Raw genomic sequence first — 16,021 nt, forward strand, 5'->3', positions numbered from 1 at the left:
GTAGTACTGCAATGGTATTGTAGTCATTCTTCCTTGAGCGCCTCACTTGCCTAGGCAGTTCAAGCTTTGTCATCTTATTTTCCAACTGAGCGGTGTCCTCATGGTACCGTTGTCTTCACAGGCATTTGTTTCTGTGGGATACAGACGCTTGGGCTGGGCCAATACCTTTTTCTCCAACTTCAGCTGAGAAACCTCCTGTTGGGCAGCAGTAGAGTCCAACATAGCCTCATGCTCAGTCTTTAGGGCCTCGAGTATCTCGTCCAGGTCATGCTTTTGTTTGGCGGTCAGCACGCTCAGACTCCAGGTCCTTCCTCAGGTCTTAAAGCTGTCCTTCTGTGTTTCTTTTTTCACTCAGTGTTGCTGCCAGTTCAGCTTCTTTGGCGTTGATTCGCGACTCCACATCTCCTAGCTGGTTCAGCGCAAGGCTTAAATCTGTTTCTTTTACTCTATTCCTGCAAGTGCCGGTGCTCCTGCTAGACCTTGTCCAGCTCCAGCTGCAGTCGGGCCCTCTCATTGGCCGTGTGGTCCAGCAGCTTGCGGGTATCAGCCATCTCGGTTTCATAGCGCAATGTCAGGAAAGCCACCTGACGGACGGTCACCTCCTCCCTCTTGGCGGGCTGTATTTCTGCTCAGCAATCTGCATCTGCAGCTCTTCAATTTGATCCTGCAAGTCCCCTCTCTGGGCCTTCACCTCTTCCCGGTGCTTGCTCTGGGCTTGCATCAGCGCCTCGTTCATCTTTTGGAGCTCTGCAGTTTTTATCGCTAGGACCACCGCTGCTTCTGTTTTCCAGGCCTCTTTCTCCTTGGCGTACCGACTCATGGGGATGGAGCTGTCTCTCTGCTTCTCCAGCTCCTGCTCCAGTCCCTGGACCTTCTCCCACTCCCTCTCATATAGAGTCACCTGGCATCTAAGCTCTGCCCCCAGCGATGCTCTTGTGGCATACAGCGTGGCCCTCAGCTCCTCTGCTTTTCTGTGGGGACATACTGGGTACTCAGCCGTTCCTGTAGCACTTGCTGCTTCTCTTTGGCCGCTTGCAGACTTGCATGTAGCTCTTGCAGCTGTCTCTGCTATAGGTGCGCTGCTTGTGTGTGCTGCTCCAGGGAGACACGTTGCATCCTCACTGCATTGTGTAGTGCTTCCTGCACCTCCAGCATTTCCTGGATCAATTGCTTCTCCACTTTCCCTGCTTGGTGAAGCTTTTTAGCACCTCTACTGATCTGGTCAGTCAAGCCTGAATTTTTCTGTCCCAGGCCTGTATTTGCTCTTTTTACCATTACTAAACGAGTCAGGATCTCTTCCTCAGCATCCTTCAATTCACAGACCTCCCGGCGTGAGAGTTCCAGTTCTGTTTTGAGCGCGCGAGCCTCTTGCTGCGAAACTTCTAAGTCTGTGTTTAAGTTTTGCACATCTCTCTTGGACATCTCATAGCATAGTCTCCAGTCAGGACTTGTTCTCTCTGGTACGCTCGGCTCTCTGCACATGGTGGTAGCGGCAGCCTCTGTCATCTCTAGGCGTGTCGTCGTTCCCGTGACTATTGCGCCAAGCGCTCTGGGCTGTAGCTCATCTCGGGTCTCGTGTAGGGACATAGTCATCTGCTGCAAACTCTGCTTTAACATAGCAGTATTCTCATCATGGCTCCGCTGTAACTTCGGTTTTAAAGTAGCAATACTGGGCACACATTCTCTCTTATCATTACCGTCATCATCATCATCAGAGTCACCATCCTGCCTGAAGAGACAGTCTTTGGTGTGGTTCCGCTTTTCACACCATAAATATCCCGGGTGCGGTTCCTTTTGTGGGACCATGCCAGGATACCCATTCCTGAAAGGACATTGTTTTGTGTGGCCAGGCATATTACACATAAAACATATTGTATCCTCCATTTTCTACCTTCAGGTGTATTCTTCACCTTGAACTATTGGAGGCGCTATTTCATTTATACACAGCACTTGCTAGCTGCAAATTCACTCGCTTCAGAAAAAAAAATTGGTTTTCTGCTTGAGTTCAGTACCTTTAAATCTTCTGACCTCTGGGTACTATTGCATCCACACTTCACACATTCTCTGTGCATGCTGTAAGCACAACTGGTCCTACACATTGGGACAAACTTTGCTTGCTTTTAACTTCAGTTGGGCAGCCATTTTAAACCCCCGCATTTATCTTCAAACCCATAGTTTCCGCTGCTTCTGCCTTAGGGACTGCCCTCATTCTCCACCATATTGTGATGCCGACACCAAATTGCAGTCTCTTTTGTCCCAAATGAGGCAGGAAACGCTGTATTTCTCTATACTTGGGGTTTATTTACAGGGATAAATAATATGAATAGGCCCACCGTCCCTTTAAGAAAAAACAAATAATAAAATCAAATCCTATTTCCATTAGGAAAGCTAACTACACATTCAGCTCCAACCCTTACTAACCCTTACTACCACCGTTGATGCTTTGGATAACAAATAAACACTTGGTTTCTTTTTTTATGTTTTTTTATTTTATGGGTTCCTGTTGCTGTGTGTGGATTGGTTGGAGAGCTTGCTGTTCGACGGGAGTCGGTGAGTGGGGCAGCTAATGTTAAGTTATCAAAAGAAATTTATATTTTTGTAACTTTTACAGGTTGTTTATTTTTTTTAATGAGATAGTATTTTTTTTATTATCATTTTTTGCCACTCTATGTATGTATGTTTGTATGTATGTATGTATGTATGTATGTATGTATGTATGTATGTATGTATGTCTAGATCGATATACTGTATACACACAGGGTAAGAAATTATTTTGTTGGAAATGCTTTTTTTGCAGTATTTAAAATGTATTTTGCTATGCAAATGTATCACGCTATGTAGTGTTCTCTTATCTCTCCTACATACATCTACATATTGCTGAGTGTGCCCTTGAGGGAGATCCAGACTGCATTTATTCCAAACGGGTAGCAGCCCAAATTGCAAACTGCTTACTATACTTCTGAATCTTGTGAGTTGGCTGAACACTCGAGCCAAGATTACAACATAAGCCAGATTTCTGCATTCCATACATCTGCACTTAAATTTGTGTATTCTCTCTTTCTCTTTATCCCTTATATGCTCCTCCTGGATTGTTCGAAATATATCTTACGCTTTGGAACCCGTGAAACAGGTCCCACCAGAGGGTTTCAGCTGGGTTATTAATTATCACACATCATTATATTATTAAATATTACGTTCTTAATTCATTTTAATTTTTTCACTATATCTTCTAATATTGTATTTATCACTTTTAAGTTGTTTTGCGCCTGAGTTCACTTAATTCACAATGCAAGTATGTGAACAAATGAACATTGCATATATCCTATGCATATGTCAAACATTATATAAAAAATTATATAAACAATTCTCATTAGTTAAATGAATTTGTGAAAAGAATATTAAATCTTATTGTGTGCTATTTATCAATTAAAATCATATGTGTGATATATTATAACCTCTTGAATAATACATACTAATATATGTGATGATAATATGTGATGAATAATAAGCAATAAACTGAATATTATAAATGCGATGAATGTAAAGTGTTAAATATAAAGAGTGCAAAATATGATCCCGACCAGGGGCCCCCTCAGACGACACCACATAGGGAAACAGAGGGAACATGGTAAACATGTTCAAACCAGACCTCTGTGACCCTACTGACAATGAACAGAGGAAAATAGCCACTACACAATTGTACTTGTATCGATGCAATTATTGAGACCCCCTGGACTTAACGTGTCCAATATATAAATCCAGTAGGTCTCCCTGATATTAAGTTTCTTATGTCTATCACCGCTAAGTAATGTGGAAGGGATTAATTCTAACCCCATAACAGAAAGTGAAGAAGGCTCTTTATTATGTTTTTCAAGGTAATGTCTAGATAGACTATGTGTAGTCAGACCATGAATAATATTATGCCTGTGCTCTAGAAAGCGTGTGCTCAAAGCACGTGCTGTCCTGCCAACATATTGATAACCACACGGGCATATAATAATATAAATAACAAATGTGGATAAACAGTTGACCTTTTACTGCATGGATAGATTTATTGAAGTGTGAAGAAATGTAATCCACTTTTTGTAGATGTCTACATGTTAGACATCTAGTACAGTACATCCACAAGATGAATTACCATTTTTGGGTATAACACGTGTACAATGATCGATGTTTTGCTTCAAACGACTAGGAGCCAAGAAAGTTTTTAGGTTCCTTGCTTTTTAAAATATTATAGGAATTCTTGGTGGTAATTTTGGACCAATAATAGAATCTCTCAAAATAATACTCCAATGTCTATTTAAAATAGATGTTATACCTTGCGCTGCATTGTTATATGTGGTAACAAAAAGAGGAGATATAGCAGATGTTCTTAGTTCACCCACACTTTCAGTATTACCTCTCAAATAATTCTTTTTAGACTTCTTAAACAGATCCACACGATTTAAAGCACCAACCTGTCTAAAAGTCTCATGAATGATGTGTATATCGTAACCTTTGGCTATAAATTTTTGGACTAACAATTCCCCCTGGGCCAGAAAATCAGAATCAAGAGAACAATTTCTCCTGATTCTGAGAAACTGGCCCCTGGGGGTGTTGTCTAACCACTTTCTGTAATGGTTATTCTTGTCATGTAAATAACTGTTTGCTGCAACAGACTTGAAATGAGTTTTGGTAATCATTTCATAATCCTCATTAATATCTAGTTCTAGATCTAGAAAGACTATCTTCTTCTTATTGATGTCAAATGTAAATTTCAAATCCATGTCATTGTTGTTAAAAGAATTTAAATTTAATTCCAAATCTTCCAATTGCCCATCGAAAAATCATAATAATGTCGTCTATGTAACGGCCATAGAACACCAGGCCGGCCCCCAGATCCGCATCCCCCCAAACATGGCGTTCCTCCCACAAACCCATGTAGAGGTTCGCATAGCTGGGGGCAAACATTTTATATTTTTTATGATCAGATTTTTGAGATTTTTTAATTATGATACATTATATGTTATTCATATATATATGTAAAAATATATAAGAAAGCGCCTGTGATAACATACACCTAAATTGCTGCAACCCTGGTCCTGACTAGCAAGATGCCCCACCCTGCAAAGATGCCTATTAACAATCATATAAGTATATCAAATTGTGGTATGAAACAGGATGATGGAGATATATAAAATATATACGTATTAAAAATAAAAATAAAAAAGTGAAAAATAGTGCAAACAAATGAATAACATATAATGTATCATAAATAAAAAATCTCAAAAATCTGATCATAAAAAATATAAAATGATTTATATATATATATATATATATATATATATATATATATATATATATATATATATATATATGCATGATGAAGCCACTGTACAAATGAATGGGTGAAGGGTGGGTATCAGGCCAGGGTGGCTTAACCCCTTCATTACCTTTGCGGTTATTAACCGATAAGGTGATTAAGGGGTTAATTGATATCAGAATGTCTTTGCAATGTATTGGCTATGTATTTTGTTGGCAACGGAGGACAGAGGGAATTTGCTGGCGAAGGGGCTTCATATTGATGAGGTTAGTAGAACTTTATTTATTTTATTATGCTAGTTTATGTGTTTAATAATGGACAAATAATCTATTAGCCATATCTGGATAATAGTTATTTTGCCCATTACTTTACTGTATGTGTGTGGCGGGGCGAGTGGTGGGGTATTTATGTATTTACATGTATAGGACAGGTTTATTTTTTTTAAATATAGGGTTGTTTCCTTAGGTCTCCTCGGATGCTCACGGGTAGCGGGCTGGCGGGTCCACGGGGGAAACCTGCGGGGAAGAACCGGTGGCCCCATCTTTGGGGGCACCGCAGACCCATAGGGACCACCCGAGGCCTCCCAGACACCTGTGGGTCTTACCCAGGGACCCACAGACACCTGGGGGCCTACCCGTTTAGACCCCATTGTGGCCAACGGTGACCCGTGGAGACCACCTGGCAGACCACGGCGCCTGGTGGGGACCACCCATAGGCCTCCAGACCCTCTTTGAAACCTTTTTCTGGTCCACTGTGAGGTTTACAGTCACCCATCAGGGCCACCGGGGACTCCCGTGGGCCTGGGGTATTAACCTTGTATGTAAAATAATAAATCATGTATTTATGGGGGGGGCACAGGGGGTGGGTTATGTATTTAATAAATATAATGATGTTTATTGTGGGCTGTGTATTGTTTTTATTGTGGGTTCTGGGGGTGGGGGAAGGGGGTATTTTCCCCAAGGGCATGCGGGTAGGCCTCCCGCCTGGGTAGTGGGTGAGGTAGTATAGGCCTTTCGAGTGGTGGGTAATGACTGCTAAGGTGATTAAGAGGTTAGGGGACATTACATTGGCTTTTATTATTCTTGTTTATGTTTTGCAGCATCGGAGGAGGGCATGGACGATGATGAAGATGAGGATGTCCTTCATCGTGCCAGCCGGACATGGGTGAATGCTATATGTATTTATTGTATTTATTGTGCTTTATGTATTTTAAATGGGCAAATTCACTATTATCCATATGTGGATAATAGTAATTTTGCACATTACTATACTGTATGTGTTAGGGGGGGGGGTATTATTGAATAGTATTTATGTTTTGTTTAATTTTTTTGGGGGGGGGCACAGAATTGGTACTGCACGACTGCGGGGAACATTCGAGGGCCACCACCGGCCTAAAGTATCATTGCTGTGCATCCCAAATATTTAATATATGTAATGGGGGTATAGGGGTTGTTGGGGACACAGGGGGTGTATGTTGTTTATTGCAATGTTTATTGGGGGCAATTGTCCCCAATAAACATGCTATTATGCCTTAACCCCTTCATTGTTTTAGCGGCTATCTGCAATGGTAATGAAGCAGCATTAATGTATTTTAATAATATTGTGCGGGAGCAGAGGGGGTCCCCTGAGCTGAACTGCATTGATTTCTGGCTCAGGGGCCCCCTGCTTCCTGCTCCCGTACACTATTATTAAAAATACATTAATTCCGCTTCATTACCATAGCAGATAGCCGCAAAGGTAAGGAATTATTCTTTATTGATATGTGTGTTTTACTCATAGTGTAGATGTGCAGAGGGTCTCTGGAGCTGTACCGCATTGGTTTTAGGTATGGGGACCCCCTGCTTCCCGAGATACAGGCCCCTTTATGGGGTGCCGGTATCCCTCTGTTTTGTTTACATTCCGCGGTCACATGATCGGGACATTTAGATGCAGAGGGATACCGGCACCTCATAAAGGGGCCTGTATCTCAGGAAGCAGGGGGTCTCCGGACCTAAAACCAATGCGGTTAAGCTCCGGAGACCCCATGCACATGTACACGATGAATAAAAATTGGTTGCAAATATTTTTTATTTTGCCGATGTTTGCGCAGAGAGAGTGGCGGATCTCTCTCTGCTGCAGGCTGATCTCGGTAGGGGACGGCGTATCTACAGACTGTCTCGCCACCGGCTACTCGGCGTGTTGCTTTCGCAGTGATTCGCCAGGGATTTGGCCCTTTCTGCATACTGCGAGGGCAACACGCCAAAATCATGCCGATATTGAACCCCTGCATAGAGTGCTTTTTCGGTGCTTACTGCATCGAGCCCATAATCGGAATGTAGCATTTAGAACTAACACCCTAAATGAGAACTTTGCAAAATTAAAAAAGGAAAGGGAAAAGTTCATGGCGGATTCCATTTCTAATCAAAAACAACATGAGTGGAGCATAACACATCTGGAAGATCTTTGGAAACAACTATGTGAGGAGGTCCAGGAGACATCGGAATTGAAGAAAAAAACAACGGCCAATATATGGGATGTTCAACACCTTTATGAAAGTGTGCTCCATCTGATGCAAGACATGGAAGAGCTCAAGACAGAGCTTCAAAAGGCATCGACCACAAAGACCAGCTGTGCCTAAGCAGGATGTGGTCTTGTTCAATTGGATGCCATAGGGAGAGAGACTGTACAAAAGATATTTAGAATGTTACGTTTCTATATATATTGTACATGTTAATAAAAACAATAAAATATTAGATATATTCAAATATAGAATTCTTTTTTGAATGTGTAATATTTGAGAACAGTAACACATGGTGGATTCCTTTTCTGTATAAGCGTGATGCATTGAAGGATATTGTAACGGTGAAGGGGTACCCAGGCCAATAATAAAGGTATTATGCCCGGCTGGGTGCCCCTGAGCCATATTGGGGAATCGTAGATTGTCAGCTCTGCAACCCAGGAATGGCATGAACACTGTCATTTCCATATACATGTATATGTGTCTCCCACCAGGTATAAGCTGGTGAGACTAATGTGATTTATACATGTAAAAAGTATTTTTGTGGCAGTATTTCCCCGTAACTGCACAAAGGAAAAATGGTTTTAAAGCCCAGCACCCAGCATGGCAGGCGGCGTTTTGCTAACTTTCGCTAGGAAGCTCCTAGCGTACTGAGATTTGCTGTAAGCGCTGTAGGGGTAAAATCAGAAAATATCATATCGCACAATTTTTATAGAGTTAGATAAAAATTGATGAAAGAAAGTCCCTCTATTTTAATTGTACCAACATGTTAGACATATGGGGATTTTCATCTAACACGCCAGAGACAGAGGAAATGCTTCATTTGTCATCACTGTTGTTAGAAATGTATGGCAGGAAATTCCTGCAAAGGTAACAGCGCATTTTCAGCCATGGACTTCTAAGACACCCCGCTGGCGTGAGGCCAGGATGTCTGGAAAAAGTCCGTAGTTGAAAGGCTCCCACTCACCAGAGTGTTGCTGGGTGGGGTAATGCAAGTATATCCATCTTAGCAAATGTATGGGCAAATGGGCCAGATGTCCGGCCAGCTCAGACAAAATGTCGCCAGGTAAGGGGGACGGGTCTGGTATGCTAAGCAGCAAATGTGCGAGGTTCGCACATGCCCTTAGCAAACTAAGAAGACCTCTGCCAGCTTTTGCCAAGTATGGGCAACTTTGGGATAGGTGGGAATATTTGTTCCCACGGAGAGATTGGCTGCAGAGTTTAAGATAGGATTTATGTTGGAGAGGATGTGGCCAATAAGGGGATATGGTCCATATATGGTGGACATGCCCAGGAGTCCAGAGATCCTGTTCTATGATCCAAAGACTAATATTTGATGTCACGAAGCTGAGAGTTCCCGTCGATCCTTTGACGTTTTTGCTGTCAAAACCAGTAGACGATCTACCCCCACCAATGGGGAAGCTGGTTTCTTCCATACTAACTGCCGCAAGGTGCTCTATAGCCGCGGCCTGGAAGAAATCAACCCTCCCTCTAGAGCAGAGGACTACACAACTTGTAACGCGAGAAGGGCCGAACTGCTCCAAGGAAAACAGATTCGGGCCGCACGGGTAAAATCATCATCATCATCATCATCATCACCATAGCTCTCCCAGCACCTCTCATTATCATCATCATCCTCATATCTCCTCCAGCACCCCTCATTATTCTCCCCCAGCACCCCTCACCATCCACATATATCTGCCCCAGCACCCCTCATCATCAACCTTTGCGAGATTCACCCTCTCTCACACCCCCATCTCTCCCCCTCACCCATACACAATACTCCCCCTCCACATAACACACAATACCCCCCTGAAGACCACACACCCCCCCCCTTCACCTCACCCCCCTGCACCTCACATCACTCTCCCCCCTACACCTCACCTTCCACCCCCTGCACCTCACCTTACCCCCCTGCACCTCACCTTACCCCACCTGCACCTCACCTTACTCCCCCGCACATCACCTTACCCCCCCTGCACCTCATCTTACCCCCCTGCACCTCACCTTATCCCCCCCCTGCACCTCACATCACCCCACATCATCCCCCCCTGCACCTCACATCATCCCCCTGTACCTCACATCATCCCCCCCTGCACATCCTCCCCCGCTGCACCTCACCTCACCTCCCCCCCTGCACCTCACATAACCTACACCTCACCCCCGGCACCTCACATCACCCTCTGCAACTCACATCAACCCCCCTGCCCCTCATATCAACCCCCTGCAACTCACCTCACATCACACCCCTGCACCTCACATCACCCTCCGCACCTCACATCACATCACCCCACTACACCTCACCCCCCTTGCACCTCACATCACCCCCCCTGCACCTCACCCCACTACACCTCACCCACTCTGCACTTCACCTCATTCTCCTCCCTGCACCACACCTCACCTCCCCCCCTGCACCTCACCTTCCCCCCTGCATTTCCCCCCCTGCACCTCACCTTCCCCCTCCCCTGCACCTCACCTTTCCCGCCCTGCAACTCACCTTCCCCCCCCTGTACCTCACCTTCCCCCCCCCCGCACCTCACCTTTCCCCCCCTGCACCTCACATTCCCCCCCCTGCACCACACCTTCCACCCCCCCTGCACCTCACCTTACCCCATTAGAAGAATAAACAAAGTAATGATTATGGAAAAGCTGACAGCTCTACAAATCAAACTACAGATCAGTACTATAAGATATGGGAACCGTGGCTTCAGAGCTAGGAGTTCTGGAGGATATGGTTCAGAGGGTGCATTGGAGGCCTCTGTTGCCCTCCTCTACCACTGCTCCCTTCTTCCTTCCCCCCTTACGACTCGCACCCTGTATATGGACCCTCTCTTCCCACCCCTCCCCCCTCTTCTTTTCCCTTCCCCCTTCTGTTGTTACTTCTTCTCTTTCTGTTCTCACCTAAAAGCGCTGAGACTGCCGCTCATTGAGATCAAATTGAGAAAGATAATCGTAATGTTTTTAAGCAGTTGTAATAACTTGTATGTTTTTGATCTTTAATAAAAAAAGATTGAAACAAACAAAAAAAAAGATTGGGGTTTTTACTGCATAAGAATCCCTGCAGCCAATCAGGAGGCAGTTCCATCTAAGATTCATCATGTAACAAGATTCAACTAAGCTTCATTTTAAGACTTTATACCATCGTAACCAAAGTCAAGAGTTCGTAAGAACTAAGAGTTCCAGATCCAATACTACAGCGGCAGAACGAAGGAAGCAGCACCGGCGGAGTAACAGTGGTTGCGAGAGGCGCCACTGACTAAAGACTGTTTCCAGCTCTATTCACGTGTAACTCCCACTCCAGGGAAATTGTGTCTAGAGACTCAATTTCCACAGATTTCGTTTTGGGAACAAGATTTTTCATTTGCCCCCGTCCCAGTAAGTGTATTTTTAGTGTAATTGTAAACTAATGTGTGTGTGTGTTTATTCTGTAAATAAATCACAATTTATTTTACCTCTTCGCTTTGCTGAATAAAAGGATCCGGGTATTAAGGTGTTAAAAGTGCTGGTCTCCCATGACAAATATCAGATAATGCAATTTGCTCACTGACACAATGTAAGGATCTGCTGTATTGTACTCTCCAGGGCTCTGCATAATGGGTCATAAAGTTATATTATTGGGTGCTGTGTAATTCCTGCTATTGAACTCATTTTTTAATGTTATCTAAACTGGAGGATCCCACAGAAGCCGATTCGTAGCTACCTCCCCCCCCCCCCCCCCACTGCTGATAAGCTATCTGCTGGAGCCAAAATTACTCTCATGCTCACATATCCACACGCTAAGTAGGTATTGAGTGGCAAAGTCTATTTTGCTGACAAAATGTCTTAGGACAGGTCACAATCAATTGTGTAAACAAAAAAGTAATGTTACAAACGGCCCCCTATACCAGAGGTGCAACCTGCGGCTCCCGAGCTATCCTACATGCGACCCCCAGCTGCTTCCCCTCTCCCCCCCACTATCCTGCCATAAAACCTAATCTGGCCTGATCCACAGAGGGGGCCAGCTGAAAGATGTCTGTGGAGGTGCCTGTCCAGGCAGCATGTTGTAGACTGGTTGAAGGGAGGTTCCCCTGACAGGCACCTCTGTGGACACCTTTCAGCAGGCAGCTTGGCAGACCCCTCTATACAAGTTTCTAAAAGGGCCCGTCACGCCTCCAGGGTAGTTAGTAGGGAGCAGGCACACTCAGATCCTCTCTTTCTATATCCCTGTCCCCTCTCTCTCACTCCTCTCTCTTCTAATATCCCTGTCCCCTCTCTCCTTCTCCTCTCTCTCTCACTCTCACTCCTCTTTCTTCCCCTCTCTCTCCTCCCATCTCTCTCACTCCTCTCTCTTCCATCTGTATATCTCTTCCCCTGTCTCTTTCTCCTTCCCTTGTCTCTTTCTCTCCTTCACACCTTCTATCTCTCCTTCCCCATCTCTCCTTCTCGCTATCTGTCTCCTTTCCCCCTTTCCTTTTCTGTCCCCCTCTCTCTTTTCTTCCCCCCTCTCCATTTTCTTCCCCCTCTCCCTCTCCATCTCTATCTCCTTCCCTTTTCTCTCTCCCTCCCCCTCTCTCCCCCTTCTCTCCTCACCCCTTTTCTCCTTGTCCCTTTATCTCCCTACCCCCTCACCCTCACTCCCCCTCACCCTCACTCCCCCTCACTCCCCCTCACCCCTCACTCCCCATACCCTTCACTCCCCCTCCCCCTCACTCCCCCTCCCCCCTAACCCCCCCCTCGCCCCCTCACTCTCACCCCCTGACTCTCACACCCCCTCACTCTCACACCCCCTCACTCTCACTCCCCCTCCCCATCTCACTCCCCCTCCTCCCTCATTCCCCCTCCCCTGCTTACTCCCCCTCACTCTCACTCCCCCTCACTCTCACCCCCCTCACTCTCACTCCCCCTCACTCTCACACCCCCTCACACCCCCTCACTCTCCTTCCCCCTCTCTCCTTCCCCCCTCTCTCCTCCCCCCTCTTTCTCTCTATTCCCCCTCTCTCTCCTTCCTCCCATCTCTCTCCTTCCTCCCCTCTATCTCTCTCTTTCCCCCTCTCTCCTCTTCCTCCCCTCTCTCTCTTTCCCCCTCTCTCCTTCTCCCTTCTCTCTCCTTCCCCCCCCCCCTCTCTCTTTCCCCCTCCTCTCTCCTGCCCTTCTCTCTCTCCTGCCCTCCTCTCTCTCCTGCCCTCCTCTCTCTCCTGCCTTCCTCTCTCTCCTGCCCTCCTCTCTCTCCTGCCCTCCTCTCTCTCCTGCCCTCCTCTCTCTCTTGCCCTCCTCTCTCTCCTGCTCTACTCTCTCTCTCTCTTCCCACCATCTCTCTCTTGCCCCCTTCCTCCCCCTTCTCTTCTTTTTCCTCCCCTCTCTGTCTCTCCCCATATCCCAACATAGAATACACTGTGCATGTGGGGTTTAATAGGGGGGGGGGGGGGGAGTGGTGAGATGTGGTGATTACAAGGTGAAGATGGGGGGAGGGGGATTAATCAGGGGGTGGGGGTTGCTCCCTTAATTTGACCTGGGCCCCAAGATTTCTCTTGGCGTATGTAGACCAGGGCCGCTGACAGATTTCCCGGGGCCCAGGACTAGAGTTACATCTGGGCCTCCCTCATGCGGTATTGTTAGCAGCCCACATTCGACACCTCACGAGCCCCCTCTATTTCCCCCCTCTTCCCATGTCTTTCTCTCCCCTTCGTCTCACTCCCTTTTCCTCACTCACCCCCCTCTACCTTGCATGTATTTTTCTCCCCTGCGTCTCACTCTTAGGCAGTGATTACAGTGCCGGCTGCAGGGTGCGCACGCGACCGCGTGACGTCACTCACGCGAAACCTGCACTGTAGGCAGGAGGCATCGGGAGGCAACATGGAGGTGTGGCAGAGGCGTTGCGGTGATGTCACATGAGCGGTTTGCGCTCATTGGCCGAACTGCCTCACGTGACGCTGATGTCACGTGAGCGGTTTGCCTCATTGGCTGAACCATTTCACGTGATGCTGACGTCACATGGCTGTCCGCTTGGAGAGACAAATTCATTCTGCCTGTCTGTCACGCCTCTGCATGGTCGCAGGGCACTATGAGCAACTACATTGGAAGCAAGGTACTTGTTTCTGCAGCTACGCGAGCCATTGCTGGCACTATAATCGCAACCTAAGGATCAAAGCCCTCATTACCTTCTGTATCTGTTAGTGCACATCTGTCCTTACCTGTATGTCATTCAGTTTATGTAATTTACATCTCGCGCACCCGCATCATACCGCGCTACGGAATATGTTGGTGCTTTACAAAGAAACAATGATAATAATAATAAACACTTCAGGAATGCAGGGAAAAAAGTAGCAAACTTGATCGCCTCCCCCATTCCCCCCCCGGCATCAAAACTTTTAGAGAAGCCCCCCGCCCCCTTGTTTGCCTTCCATACAATCTTCATCTATCAGTACCTTACCTTGGAGATGCTTTTGACCTGCCTGGCTTCAGATGTGGAAGCCCGATCGTACATACCCAAAACAGCAACATGGGAAGTTCTGTGCAAGAGAGAAAGACGTGGAAATACCATCGTTAATACCAGAGGTCACAGCATGAGGGTATTAGAGCGTATAGGTGGCGCCGGAGTATCAATAGGTTTTTCAACTTTCAAATCTTGAGTACCACACCCTCCTCCAAATAACATAGGGAGAGACACATGTGCTCATAAAGGAGCTCACCTGAGATACCGGATAAATATTCATTTTTTTAACTTGGTTATTTAGACTTAACTATAACTGTCACACAGTAGCACAAAGTATTTTGGGTCAAACTAATTGGTTACCCTCTAATTACTCTCTAACATGTATGTGTTCATCCAGTATGCCTGTCATTTAGGAGCACATGGGTTAATTTTATCCTGAAACTAGGGTCACATTTGAAGTATGAATAGCTCCAGTTAGTGAAAAAAACACAGAAGCGCACCAAGGGTTAAGAAAAATGTATTAGACAATTGGTATAATAAAATCTAAGAACTTACACATCATATTAAAAATGTCCAGTAGCGGCCAGTATAAGAATGGTGGAGCCAAGGGGATGGGTAGGCGCAGGAGGTATTGCCTGATGTTTGCAGTTCAGTCCCGCGCGCTGGGGCTGGCTTGCCCGGCAAGGCTCAGATCTTACTTCCGGGTTGCGGCTGTCGCAGGACCCGTATGGAGCTGCACTCCAATCGCCTGTGTACTTCACGTCCCACTCGAGCAGGTAAAACCAGCTCAAAGCTTTGTAAGAAGCTGGAACTTGTACAACCAAACGTCTGGGCACCAACAAGTACTGTATATACTCCGCAACACGTTTCACACTATTCAGTGCTTCATCAGCATCATAACAAGTCCTCAATATCTTTTTAAATTTTATTGCAGAAGTAGAAAACAACGGGTACGTGTAGGTGTAGTGTGAGTAGAGATTGCTTCTCTATCTGGAATGCTTCTATGAGGTGGACTATGGTAAGACAGAAAGGCCTTACCAGGGGTAGATGCAGACAGGTCTGTACTCACTGTGATCTAAGGTGGAAAAGGAAGTGTGAGTGTACTCTGGGTAAGATAGCCTGGGAACAGACCATCTGTGAGCAAGGCAGAGGGGGAGAGAGCAGACTAGCCCATTCTGAGAGAAAGGCTGAGGTTGCTATAGCAACACACTGACTATGTCTGAGTAAACAACATGTGTAGCAAAATGTTGCCCTTTCACATGCAGCAAACTGCTGTGACAGGGGAAATAACAGACAGCTGAACTAGAGAGAAATTAATTCCATGAACTGCAAAGGGAGACAGAGAAATATGGAATCCTGTTCCATGACACTCCCCGTCTGGTATCTGGAGATACCACTATAATAAAGTATGTGAACAGTCCATTTGTCTCTGTAGTTTCACCTACTGTCGCGGCCGAGTTTATTCTTACCTTTACCTGGTCTCGGCCGCGACAGTAACCGGGCACACGCCGGGGTGTCCCGTGCGCGTGCCGAAGCCTCGGAGGAGCGGTCCTCCGATCGGGGCTTCCCCCTCCACTCTCCGGGTCCGCCGGGTCCCCCGGGACCCCCCACCGCCGTCCCCTACATCGCGGGACACCAGGGCTCCCTCGGGGAGCCCTGGGCACGCGCGCATGGGACGCAGGCACCCGATGAAGCGTGACCGCGCATCGGTGACGCGCGGCACGCCGAGGGGATTTGGCTAGCAAGCCGAGAAATCTCCCGGCTTGCGGAACTAGCCAACTAAAGATTAAACGTGTCGCCACTGTACAGA

At 46.3% G+C, this 16,021-nt stretch overlaps 1 protein-coding gene across 1 annotated transcript in view; it reads right to left on the bottom strand.

Moving 5' to 3' along the window:
• The window catches only part of LOC142470110 (chymotrypsinogen A-like), an 80,881-nt gene that overhangs the window by 12,361 nt on the left and 52,499 nt on the right, over positions 1-16,021 (bottom strand). The window contains exon 4 of the mRNA XM_075577047.1: positions 14,209-14,287. Coding sequence (XP_075433162.1) covers positions 14,209-14,287 — 79 coding nt within the window. The remainder of the gene's footprint in view (positions 1-14,208; positions 14,288-16,021) is intronic.

Source organism: Ascaphus truei, chromosome 19, assembly GCF_040206685.1.
Source record: "Ascaphus truei isolate aAscTru1 chromosome 19, aAscTru1.hap1, whole genome shotgun sequence".
Lineage (NCBI taxonomy): Eukaryota > Metazoa > Chordata > Amphibia > Anura > Ascaphidae > Ascaphus > Ascaphus truei.